This window comes from Lonchura striata, chromosome 9 (assembly GCF_050655825.1).
Source record: "Lonchura striata isolate lonStrDom1 chromosome 9, ASM5065582v1, whole genome shotgun sequence".
In the NCBI taxonomy this organism is placed as follows: domain Eukaryota; kingdom Metazoa; phylum Chordata; class Aves; order Passeriformes; family Estrildidae; genus Lonchura; species Lonchura striata.
The window spans coordinates 25,527,529-25,541,314 of NC_140711.1; the positions used below are offsets into that span (position 1 = coordinate 25,527,529).

Here is a 13,786-nt window from a genome sequence, read left to right on the forward strand (position 1 = left end):
GATAAACAGCAGGACACAAAGCTGTTCTACATTGTGACTCAACACACATACTGTACATTAATTAGATTTTTCCTTAACAGACCAAAATAAAGCAGTTTAATGGTCGGGGAAGTGGATGGATTAGAGAATTTCACACTCCTGGTTGCCCCAGTCAATCTGCAGTGAGAAACTTCAAAAGTCTACATGAAACAGTGAGTAGCACACGGTGTATGTGAAACAGCTCAAGTCTGGCTAGGCTTGTTTTGGACATGTATTTTTTATAATTTTAATACAACTTTCTTTTTTTTTAACTCTTCTAATGGTAACAACACAAATGCCTCGAAGACATCTGGCCGAACTTGTGCTTTTGTGCCTACAAATCACATACCTGACACAATCACACTTTTGTTTTGGCACTGTGCACTTGTTACAACACGGACCAAACATTCACGGTTTTCTTCCATTTGCCAGGTTCCTGCAATGGTGTCAAATTTTAATTTTTATTGTCTCCAGCATATCAATGAATTTGCATGAACAGCAACATGAAGAGAATCAGTTCATTCCTTTGATTTTGTCTGAATGCTTTCTTGTATTCATGGAAATATGCTGGAGTATCACTGGAAATTTGGGAAAACTACAAAGTGATAATTCTGCTCAGCATAATTTGAGTTTCTTTCTCGTTCTTGACTGCATTCTGTGATTTCCTTACCTGCAGTGGACTGACTGGTTAAGATGTGAAGCTCCCTACCAAACCCCATTATTTTTTTCTAAAACTGTTTCCCAGTTCTGGTCTGGCTGTGGGCAGGAGCTGGAGGCAGAACCCAGCACATGATGTGTGGAAGTTGAACACAAATAGTGGGAACAGGGGATGTTTTCTAGAAAAAGAACTGGCTTATTTTTATTTCAAGCTCAAGTAACCTTGAGGTATAGTTTGCTACATTCAGATAAAAAACATTTAAAAATCAAGCTTTTTGCAAAATTGTTGTTCCATTTGTCTATGTACTTAAACCTGGAAATATATGATAGATTTCATAGCACCAGTGAGTCATTAAATTCATTTTTGTCCTAGTCAGCAGATGTGTGTCCTCCCTTCAGCATTAGGGGCTGGGTTAGAATTGAGCCCCCAAGACCAGCCTCACTCCATCAAGCACTTCTTTGGACCACTCTCATGTCCTTAGTGCCAGTGATGTACAAAGATATGAAGAAAATTAGAAGCTAACTAGTTGTAAGATTAGATATTATATGTTTATAATATGTTTCAAGCTAATTTAAATAAGAGAGATGATTTCCTTCGTCATCAATGAGTTTTAACTTGGGAAATTGCCATGAAAACAGGTAAAGATGAGAAACCCATAACTAACAGTCTCTTGATCCTTTGTCTGAAATTTGAAATCAGTCTCCTTATTTCTTTTTAGAATAATGTGATTATCTCTTGGAGCTAAGCCACTAATTCAGGGAACAAGTGATGAATTTGGTTTTCTGTTTGTGGATGGTCCTTTGAGATGAGATAATGCTTTCACATAGCTTATCACTTGGGTTTTTTTTAGTCTTGTTTTATTTTTTTCCCCAGTTATTTTGCTCTTTTCCCAGTGAATGGCTTGTTTTGATTATTTGGTAGTCAATATTTAACATGCAAGTCTTGTGGGTTCATTGTGATAAGTCACACAATGCTGCAACTGTCTCTGTGTTTAATAAACATAGCATACGAAAAGAGTCTGAGACTGTCCCCAGGACTGTGAAGTCTCAAGGAGAAACAGCAGCTTAGAAAAGAGCAAGGGACTGATAGAATATGTTAAAATTATTGTCTTGGCTTCACCAGACAGGCCTTGCCTAAAGCATAATGCCTTGAAATCTTCCTGCTGGAAGGTTCATTGGGAGGTTGCAGAGCTCACCTATCATATTCACTGGCATGTTCTGTGCAGAAATTGCTTTGGGAGTGAGATCCTCATGGGTGTACAGCAGTCAGGTTCATTTCTGGATCATTTCTGGTGTTTTAGGAACTGTGGGCCCATAACCCTTTCCTGAAGGGTGTGGGTTTGGTGTGTCCAACCTCCCCTGAAGAAAAAGGGGAGCTGGGAATGGATGCTGTGTTGTGTTGGTCTCAGCTGTGCCATCTTGTCCTTATAACTCTCAGGAGTGAGAAAGGAATCCTTTTAGATTTTTATGATGACACCTTTGACACTTAACACAATTGATAGAAGTCACATTCATAAATGATTCTGGAAAATCATCCCTTTCCCCTGTGCATGAGTGCTGTTGCAATGGGCATTGTGCCAAATGGCAGCATTGGATTATTTTATGCTTTGTGAAGCCATGATGGCTTGAATATTGTTATCATCTTTTCACTGAGAACAATACTGCACCATAAAAATGAAACACAATATCATTCCTGATTTGCTAGAAATGATTGAAGGATCCCTGTTCTGAAAGCATAAGTGTATTTCCTTCTCCATTCTCATCCTCCCCAGAAATTAAGAAATTACTCTGAATGACTGGAAGTATCTTCAACAATGGGCTAATTTGTAGATGTTGTGTTTATAAAAACTCCCTTTCAAACCACAGACACCATTTCAGAACAGGTTGTCTTAAAAGTAGCAAACCGACATAATAAAATTAAAAAATACTTTGTTTTATTGTGTGTCCTTTGTGACTAGTTGGAAAACACCAAACCCCTGCTTGTAATCACAGGCAGTATACAAGACTATTTAAAAAGGAGTTGATGTCAGCATCCAGGTTTAATTACAGCTTTGTTTAAGAAAAACCTCTATCATAATTGCAGTGTCATTGTTAGATTGTGGGAAGACTTCCTTTGTAGTGGAACAGATACATCCATGAAATCCAGGATGCTTTTTCCTCCCCTTCAGGAGTGTTAAGTGTGTAATGCAGGGAAAATAGGTGGGGAAATATCTTCAGTGAATCATCTACTTATTTTCAATCTTCCTGAATTACTATTTCTTTTCAAACACAGCAGCACCCTATAGGGACAGACTTCTTTACATGAATACTAAATAGAACTAAGAAAAAAGAAGTAATATTTTAAGACACACTGCCAGGCTGCCCACAATGTGATGTCATTTTTGGCACTGGAATAGAGGAATTTTTAATTCCTCTATTTGCAATTTGACAATTTTTAATTTGGTCAATAAACAATAATCTTGGTAAACACTTTTTTTTTATGGGGCAAAAATGGGATTCTTCTAAGCCAGCTCTTGGTTTATATAGTATGTAAAAGTACAGTGACAAATGTTATAAGAATAATAACAATGTAGAAAACTCCACTTTTATTGTGTGATAAAATTGACTGAATACTCATTATATCAAACATTCATCTGGCCTGATGTTAAGCATTAGCATTGTGTAAGAGAAATATGCTTTTTGTTAAAAGAAAACATGAGTTTTCTTGTACTACCATAAAAACCCCCTATTCCATAATTTTTTAAATGCTAGTGATCTTTGTATTTCTTGCTGCTCTGTGGTTTGGATGCATCTTCTTCCCTTTGTCTATTCAGATTATGATATCTCTAAAGGCTTATTTTTGTCTTCTTTGTGTGTAAACAAAACCCAAACATTCCCCTCCTCTGTATTGTGAACTTATCAATACAATGTTTAAAAGAAAACTTAATCCAATATTTCTGTATTGTGAACACAGTACAGAAATAAATACAGAATACAATACAGAAATAAAAATAATAACAGTGCTCTTCTTTAGAAGATACCTCAGTGAAACAGCTCTGTGCCAAAATTTCTCTTCCTACTTGGTCTCAGGTTTGGGACATAAAGGTTGCCCTTTTGCATATTTGAGCCAAGGTCTGAGACACAAGGGCATAGGTAGCTCTATATTAGTATGTGCATGCGTGTATCTACAAATGTCTATTTGGAGATATGTATATAAATATATATAATTTTAAAAATGACACAGCAATGACAACATCAGGAATGTCACCTCAACAGTGCATGGGATTAACATTTATTGGGTGACCTTGGCTTAATTTGTGTTTTTTCTTTTGAATGCCTAATTTCACAGCTTTGACTGACCTTCTCTTTCCCAAGCTTAGCTGCCTGTCTATTAAACAATATGTATCATTTAATTTTTAGATGTAAGTTTTTGTCTTTTCAAAGGGATGGGGGTAGAGAATTCAAAGGCAGTTAACATTGTTTATAGTCTCTAAAGGATATGCATGTATGTGTCAGATTAATTTTAGCAAATTTTGTTAAATCATTTATTTTAGGGCTGAATCTCATCTCTCTGCTTTCTTCTTATACTTTTGAACACACTGATTTTCTTTTGAAGATTTGACTTTTTGATCAAGTTTTTAGTTCTGTGTAAGTTCTTAATTTTACCTAAACCTTTCAAAAGTCATTTCTGTCCAAATCCACACTCTCATTGAAAACTAATTGAATTTTCAGGATAAGATTACAGTCATTTGAGATCTACAGATCTGAAGGGCCACAGATGGTTCTATTTCTGTATGTGTGGTAGGCTTGATGTGAAACATTTGATGGTTTTGCTGCTTCTCTGATCTACATTTCTGCCTGCTAGCAAACCACTAGGACTTTTCAGTTAAAAAATGCTAATTAATTGTTTGTATGGACATGTAATTTCAATAAGACTCCTGGATTTGTTTTACTAACTGCAGTATGGAGTAGAAAAGTTGAGGAGCACCAGCTCATTCAGTCGCTTGGGGCATATGTACAAAGAGATTTGGGCAACTCTGAAATAGTTTCTGTGGATCTGAACCTTTATATACAAAATCAGGGTATGTTTTAAGAAGGATATTCAAGTATTTAGAATAGCCCCTATATTAAAGGTGAGTTTTGTCTCAAATAATAAGCCAAAAGTGTTTAATATTCTGCCAGTAATCCAGGAGAAATTGTGTTTGCAGGCAGAGCCCACTTTGTTTGAGGCTGCTGAGGATTCAGGATCCCTTCTCACACGCTCCAGCCTTTTTCATTCTGAACAAGTTGTGTGAATATTTAATATGCTGTAGACTCGAGGTCATAAATGGTTTGCAACAAATTATTCATGCAACAAACTCAGACTCTTCTGCTTCCTGAATCTCTGTGAAGGTGGCCATTTGCTCATGTAGAAATCCACTGAATCTTTTACAGGTTTTTTTTTGGTTGTTGTTAATATTGGTGGCACAGTGTATCTCACAGGGCAAGGTGGACCAATTATCATTCTATTGCAAAATCTCCCTACATTTTCTTACTGAATTTGACACAGTGACAGTATCATTAACAGCAGTCAACTTGATTTCAGCAGTTTACTGAAAATAGTTTTTGTGGTTTGCTTGTCATGTGTGACATTTGAATAATATACAGAATCACTTGGCATACTTAATCATATTGCAATACATTTTTGTAATGGCTGTTGCTAAAATATGTGCATTGGCAACACTCACTGGTACCTACTCTATTCTCATCTCCCTCAAATAAAGTGTTTTATTTATTTGCAACACCTGGAGAGCTGTGAGAAGGATATTGTAAAAATCCATCTGGACAAGTGAGTCCTGGTAACATAAATTACAGTGCTCAAAGGCCATATGCACAAAGTAAAAGTGGAGGAGCTTTTGGGTATCTGGTCATATATTTTCTAAAGTTGCCTGCCTTGAAACAATAATGTTGCCAGGTTGGTTATAAATGATATGTGGTTCAGAAATGTAGTTCCGGAAATTTTTCATTTGTTGTTTCACTCAAATGTTTTTTCCTACAGATGCTTTGAGTCTGCTGTTAACAAAAGATAAGCACTGGCTCTTAAATTTTTGTTGATGACTTTAGGTAGGTGGGAATTTACCTATACCATGAACATTCAGATAACATCTTGTAGGTCTCATGATGCTCATGTTGTAAGGTCAGATCCACGGCAGCTGCCATCCACAGGTTTTGGTGCTGGTAATTCCTCTCTCTTCCTTTGCTTCTCATTTCCTGCTCTTCTGTCAGCAGAAACAGCTGTGGTGTTTGCTCCTCAACTCAGTGATAACACATTTTTTCCCCTGAGAATTCTGGTTTGAATTCAGATTAACTAGTTGGGTTTTATCCTGTAAGTCCACATGGTTCCACTTTTTTATTACATTTTTGTCTGGATTTTAGTATTTTTGCTGGGATTTGAGGGTGCTCTCTGGGTAATACTGGCAAATCTTTCTTATGAGGTGTTTGGTTTTTTCAATCCATTTCTACTCCCTTCTTTTCCTGTTTTCCAGCTGGCAAACTTTCTAAATCCTGGGTGAATACTGAAGGCAGACAGGATGATCGTGTTTATGTGATTTTTCAAACACGGAACAATCCCAGAAATTACATTGTCAAGTTCCTCACTTCTGTGTAGAAAGTTGCACATCCAGAAAGGTCTGTGAAGAGAAATCAGTAAAAGAAATGGAGGGTACTTCAAAACAGTCAAAGCTTTGTCATTATGTAAGTTCAAACAGCAAGAGCAGTAATTATCCATACACCCAGCACAGCACATGAAAGCATGGTAACCTCGGGAATTACTCTAGAAGAAGGAAATTGGCAAAGAAACCTATTGTCAGAAGGAAAGAAGACTTTTTGAATTTAAAAAAAAAAAAATCGGAACCTTGAGATATTCTTTAGTTTACATTTTTAACTACAGCTGTATCTTCCTGCTGCACAGAAGAGATGGTACTTTCTTTTTCCTCTGGAAGAAAAAAAAATTTAAAAGCATCTCCTGCATGAGCTTTTTAATTTTATAATATGCCTAAGAATATTTTGCTTCCTGCTGTAATTTTTCAGCTGATTAGAAGCTAAGCCATGTGCTCTTACCAGCATCCAGGATTTGTATTAATGGAAATAGCAGCAGATCCTCTTGTAATGAAGGAACACAGAAGTGCAGAAATATTTTTGGGATCATTTAACTGCTTTAAGAGTCAGATAAAAGTGGCAGCCAATGCCAACCACCACAAATCTACCACAGCCCATAAAATGTCACATCAACACACTGAGTTTCTTAAACTATGTAACATCCCAAATTTCTCTGCCAGAAGTAACATTGTCTTCATGTTTCTGTCCCCCAGAGGGTTTCATCTCCACTTGTACATTCTTGTCACTGCTCGACAGGATGTTGAATGTGGATCTGCTGCTTTGGGTGTGTTTAAATAAGAAGTGACTGCACTTCGCTTTGAGAATATTTCAGACTTCCTGAAGAAACTGTAAGTTCATTTTTCCTTTGTGTGCTTTTCTCTTGCACTGTTCATTTTGCAGGTGCCCATTCTTTGGTGTACATTGTGTCTTTCAGTTCCTTCAGCAACTGCATTTTAACAAATAATGGTGTTAGGAATCCAAAGCAGCTTGGTTTCTTACATTCCATGTTTCAGAGGTCTTTAGAGCCAAATGTCTGCTGAAAGCTGAGTAGTGTTTTTAGGAGCTGTATTCATGAAGTCACTGTCCTAAACTAAGGACTTTGTATATTACCTGGACAGTAATTATTCCCTTTGTTCTACTTTGTGTATCACCCAGGGTCCCATTTGTCTGTCTCACAGCACACCCAAAATCTCAGGTTATTGTTGAACATTCAAACAGGTCATCACTAAAAAAAGTAGATAAATTATTTGTGAAATGTGTCACTTGCAATGACCTACTTTAAGGTTTGCTGAATTTAACAAAAGATTTAGATGGTAATTTTGGTTTGTGTGGGGCCTTTTTCTTTTACATCACAAACTGCTTGGTTAGATTTCTAAGAGCTCTAACAGAAAATAAAAATCCTTTTTTACTGCCTCAATGTTTGATGCCATTAAAGGAGTAAGGTTCTATGATTCCCATGCTATGCTGACTGCATGCATTTTCACTCAGCAAATTGGCACAGATTTCTTTACATTTTTTACTTCCCCTCTCCCTGTCCCAATTGAGTGAGCTCTGCAGTCACTGTGTTTGCAGGTGTATCAAGACCAGCAGAATGTGACTCCTGTATTGCTGAGAGCATTCAGTGTGTAATCACATTGCCTTGGCTTGGCACTCTCAGCCATGGCAGTTCTGATTTCAGTGCCAGCCAGCAACCTAAATATTTGCTTTTCTGAAGGGTCTTGCAGTCCAGACTGAGCTTGTTGTTTTTTTTTCTGCAGCTATACTGCTCTCAGCTGTCAGGTACACCTAGCCAGGCTTTGGTCTCAGCAGAGATTGCAGTGTAACCAAGACAGAGCTCCAACTTGCAAAATGGTGTTTGTGCATCTGCAGTTGGGTCATTTGACCACTGTCAGGATTTAGTCCAAAACCAGTTCCTTGCTTAGTTCACTGAAGTCCAAATGCAGCAACCTTTCAACATTTCTTAGAAGAGCATGTTGTTAAAAAATTCTCATTGTTCTTTGGGAACCTTTTCCACTCATTTTCTAATACTGCCTTTGAAAGTTCTTTTTGGTGCTCCAAGAACAATGATAATAAACAAGATGACCTCTTGATTTTTCCCTTGAGTGTGCACCTGTTTTCTTCTTCACTACAATCCCTTAGAACTCTTGCCTTACTCTGCTGCTTTCTGCCAAACCAGGGGAAGTGCCAGTGGAGTGCCCAGGCTCAGAACACACCATGGCCCATCAACAAAGCTGGGAAATCAGCAGACATGATCACATTTGTGAACACTTTGCCAAAAACAGAAGGAGGAGAGGAGGGGATGATGAAAAAATACAAATCTTCACTCTTCTTGTTAGCTTCTGGGTATGTCTGAAGTAATCAGGAGGAAATGAAACTTCAAGTTGGCAGTTTTCCCTTTAAAATGCTCTGTGCATTAGAGCTGAATATGAATAGCATTATCTTTCTTTTCTTTTCTTTTTTTTTTTTTCTTTTAAAAGAGAAATATCTATTAATAGATCTCTGTAACAACAATTGCTTACCGGTTTATGCTTATGGCTTATCACAAAACTATTCAGCAGGACTCATGGCAAAACTGTGAAGTTTATATAATTGCAACCAAAGGCAAAGCTTTGCTTCAGGGTCTGCTACACTATCAAACTCTGCAAGAGCTGAAAATAACGATGTAATTCCAATGACTTCTTCTAAGGGGCCATGTGAGCTTATTCGACCCAACAAGACACTCACTTTGGCAAGCAGAATACCTTTGATTCAGAGCTCCTTCTGATTAAAACAGAGCTCTCACTGGTCTGTATTGTAATTATCTTTTGATCTTCGTTGTGTATTTTCAGTGGGATGTGATAATTACATTAAAATTAAATATTATACCTCCTTTTTGGTGTGTGTATTATCTGCAGGTATATTTGTGCAAGTGTTTCAGTGTAATATCATGGAAAATTACCACAGTGACAGAACAGCAAACATCCCATATTATTACCTTGTGCCATGGGATTTCAAGTAAACTAGAACTCTTTACAGTCTAGGAGAGCTGCCAGTCCCCCTGAAATTACCATTTTAATTGAATTGATCATAAACACTTTGCTCTGGCTGTAATAGTAGACCGAGAAGATTAAATCTATTTAACCATAGTTTGGGGAAAGGGTGACCTTTCAGCCAGTTTTGTTATAATTGAAAGGTTGCTAATATTTCTGATTGGAGCTTGATGCAAGGAAATGTGAAGTCAAATTGTAATATTAGAAATAATATTTTTGTTCAGATATGTAGATGTAGTCAGTAAATATATATTTATCTATTTACTCACTTTTATAATTGTTATCTGAATCTGAAATTAATATTGGAATTTTTATTAGGAATATTGAGGAAAATACAAATGGCTAATGCACCCACACACAAAATAAACTTATTTCTAAAGGAATAAAGTGCCATGCCTTAAAATAGCAAGGGTCTTATGGCCTCAAAATTTCCAGAGCCAATTCTCTTTTTTTTCTCTGAATTCTTTTGTCTTAAAATTGCCAGCAGCCCAAACATTGTTAGACCTTTTTGTCCTGCCTCTCCTTTTGCTGTGCTCTTTGCTGCCTGTGGTCTCTGTCAGCTCCAGCACACTGGAGAGCCCAAGCTGCTCCCTTCAATCCAATTAACCCCACACCATTACAGCCTTGTTTGGTGTCAGACTTGGAACTTTTTATTCTTTCCTTATTTAAATGAGCAACTTGATTCCAGCATCTCCCTCATATTGGTTCTCTTAGATAACTGGTCACTATTACAACTTGCTTTCAAATCTTTTCCCTTTTGAAGTTTACCTATTGCAGAAAGGAAAAGGATTTTTGCACCTTTTACCTGTCATTTTAATAAATTTAATCTAATAGTCTTTTACCTGGGTGGAAAGACAGCCAAAGTTGAATTGCAGAATGTAATTCTAATATCTGTTTTTAGCAGGTACAACATAATAGAAGCTTAAGCAATTGCAAATAGGGAAAAAAAAGGGTTTTGCCACCTCAACAGCTTTCTTAGGTGGGCTGATTTTGTTTGCAGGTATGCCTGCAAACAGAAGATGCAGTGATTTGACTGTTCCAGACTAGTTTTTTCGTTGCTCCTTTAAATGGCAATCTTGCACTGTATGCCTTTCTTTCTCAGGTGAAAAGATTTGTGATGGAAAATACAGCTCTTCAAAGATTTCTAGTATTGACAGAGGAGTTTGAGAGGAATAAAGCATACACAAATTATCTGGGCTCTTCAAATTCAGGTATCGTGCTCCCCTTTCTAAATTTCCTTTCTTTCTTTTGAAACATGATGCAAGGCAGCAATTCTTCATTGGCATTGAAGCTCAGACCATAACTTGGACTGTGTGGACATCATAATTGTGATTGATCTTGTGCTGCAGCCAGCTCCCTACTCAGACTGGAACTCAGACACACAGAAGGTCAATACAACCCTCTTTCTTCAACAAAACCTAGTGCAGAGATCTGGGAAGGAGAGGAGAGTATCAGAAATGCCAATCCCATTACTCCTCAGGTGTTTCTTCTGCTCTCCTGTATTACCAGCAAGAGGTTTCAGGACTGTGTGGTGACTTTATGGATGCATGTGAGGGAAATTCTCCTTCTGGGAAACAATCCTTCTGAGTGCATAGCTGTCAAAATGGATTGCTATCAAGGCTTAAAAAAGTAATTAAATATTATAAATATTATTTAATGAAATTAGCAGATTGGAGCAGAGAGGGTTAAATGTATCTTCCAAAAAGTTATACAATATCTGGAAAAAAATTATTGGGTGAGTGCCCTCTGATTGCTAATTGCATACAATATTAAGACATCACTTTCTTTCCTTCCTCATTTGCTCTGTGCTTCAAGGTAAAAGATGGAACACAGGATTATGACAAATTCTCCTCTGGGATCTGCATAGTGGGGCTTGTCTTTGATCTTCCTTTCTCCTGCCCTTGGAGACCAAATGCATTTTTGCACATGGGAAATGCACAGAACTGTGCAGCTCAGGACTGCTGTGCTGGTCAGAGGGAATTTCCCTGAAAGGTCTGTGCTCTGTGTTATTGAAACATTAAAAAGTGTTTGGAGCTTGAATTGGACATGTCCTGCCCTGGAAGCTGTGGTCTGGCTTGGGATGAAGGGTCAGATGGTCCCAAATTTGTATGTGACCTGTGTGGAGTCATGAGACAGATTTTTTTTCCTTTTTATTTTGTATTTGCTACCATGAGCTGGTGGTTAATATGGGAGTTACCTGTAATTTTTGTGAGCTCTGCTCTCCTGATAACAGTTATAATGTATTCTAAGGGATTAAGGCTATAGAGGGCATATATTTCAAATAGATTTATATTAGAGAAACCAATCCTGTCAATCAAGTAGCTGATACCTAAAACTGGATATTGAGAACCTCAGCTTAAAGATACAGGGGCTCCCTAAAGCTAAGTCTGTACCAGGCTGTGCTGGGTCAACAGCACAAAAAAGCAGCACTGAGCTGTGTGCAGTGGAGATAAAATGAAAATCGAGATAGAAAATGAAAATAGAGCTCTTCAGCAGCACCATTAGTTCACTGGCACTGCTGTGTGCTGAGTGTCTTGGAGCTGCTAAATTTAGCACATTTTGTGCAAGGTGTGTCAGCACCCTTGGAGAGCTCTGCCATCGTGGAAGAGCTTGGCGGGGTGGTGCTGAGGGAGATACAGAAATAGGAAATACATGAATAGGAGTGGGAAATGTGGGAGGGAACTGGAGGTGGACATCGTCCATGTATGGCCATCAGCAATATAAGGCTTGCTCCACCACAAAGTGACCTGAAGGTGCACTCATTGTTTATCTTAAAGGCTTCTTACACAATTGATTGAATAAGGGTATATTTGGGAAAAACAGGACTTTATTTTCAGCTGAAAACTTGTTCTGCAGGATTTTCTTCATGTCCCTGGTACTTTTTTTTTTTTTTTAAACTAGGATAAAGAAAGGAAAAGACCAAGGTTTTTATTAGATTTTCATTAAATGTAGTCCATCTAAGCAAGGAAACCTTGTATTTAGTAAGACTTGTGGTGCCATTATGATGAAAGGAAACCAACCCTTAGTCTAATTTGTAACAGCCAACAAATAGATGGTACTTGAAGTTTTTTCAGTTTGCTTCTGAAGAAGGCCCAATAATTGAACAGGCTTTGTTGCACAGAAAGCAACTACTGATGCCTCTTCTGGTCGATTTGTTTTTTAATTTTCCATCTTTTTCTCTCCACAATTTACTTGTTTTTTGCCCTTCTGCTGCCTTCATTTGGAGGCTCGGAGTGGTAGTGTGTTTTTCCAAGAGGAATGGCTCTTACAGTCATGAATATCAGCTTTCAATACAGTTCAGATAGGCCCTCAAATATAAACATTTTTTCTTATGAGGGAGTTGAAAAAGCAAGTTGTTTAAAATAGCCTGTATTTTGTCTAAAAAAAAGACATGAACACATGAACTATGCTGCCTTTCCTCACAAACTCTCAATATTGATATATTAAAAAACTTGTTAGGCCAGACATGTTCATAGGGATACATTTGCTTTTCAATGCACATGTCACTCCCTGATCCAATTATTACTGCATTTTTCAGAGAAAAAATTAATTAGCAGTTTGTCACTGTCCTTCTGGCTCCTGGAGATCCAGTAATTACTTGATTTTTATAGAACAGAGTTCATTACATGCAATAGACAAGTCTGGACAAAACAACTTACTTGGTGCAGCTTCTTGAATCCTACTGCTATTATCAGCATCCTCGCTGTGACTTCAGAGCTGAGAGATTTTAGGACTTAGGATGCAGAAATCAGGTTATACTTTATTATTTGGAAAAAGGTCTTACATTTTTTAACCACCCTCCAGCAATTATCATACTACCAAAAAGTATGATGGACATATTTATGGTTAAGGAAAAATTAGCAAGGAGAAGTCCACACTTGAAGGAGAGGTAGTGTTAAAATTTAATTTTCAAATCTGACAGTTTAGTTCTGCAGGGGAGTGTTCAGCTTTTCATATATTAAGAAAAATACCACAAGGATATTTTTTTCTCTGTAGTTACACAATAGCCTCATATATGGGTTTAGCAGTTCTTTCTCTAGCTAAATAATGGAGATTTTTCTCCTTTTCAGTATGTATCAGTATCTGATATTTTCCTTGAGGTCAAAAAAAGTAAAATTTGCCCAGTACATCTATTTTCCTGTCTGCAGCAAAGCTAAAAGTTCCACATCTGCAGACTTCTGCTCTCTTCCAGCCCTCTTCACCTTTGAAAAGGTTCACACCTCTTCAAAATATTATATTTTCCACGACATGAGGACTTTTGGAAAGCCCATGATGTGTGAGCCATCAATAGCTGCATATTGCAGCTGTGTGGACACAGTGGAGGCAGACTTCATCTGAGGTGGAGCAGTGAGCAACCTCTGAGAGGAGAAATTCAGAGCAGAAGACCAAGTCTCAAGCAAGAAGCAAATATTCTTCACCAGCCTCCCATCTTTGGGGGTTCCCTGCTCAGATTCCTCCCACCACAG

The 13,786-nt window shown here is 37.6% G+C and overlaps 1 protein-coding gene across 2 annotated transcripts in view; it reads left to right on the forward strand.

Moving 5' to 3' along the window:
- Positions 1-3,654: 3,654 nt before the first annotated feature.
- LOC110480357 (uncharacterized) overlaps positions 3,655-13,786 on the forward strand; it is an 89,455-nt gene continuing 79,323 nt past the window's right edge. For both annotated transcript variants that reach the window (XR_014957250.1, XM_085587344.1), the window contains exons 1-3: positions 3,655-7,139; positions 8,468-8,634; positions 10,423-10,531. Coding sequence is in view for 1 of the 2 variants with exons in the window: in XM_085587344.1 (XP_085443470.1) it covers positions 8,506-8,634; positions 10,423-10,531 (238 nt within the window). In the remaining variant the exon portion in view is untranslated. The remainder of the gene's footprint in view (positions 7,140-8,467; positions 8,635-10,422; positions 10,532-13,786) is intronic.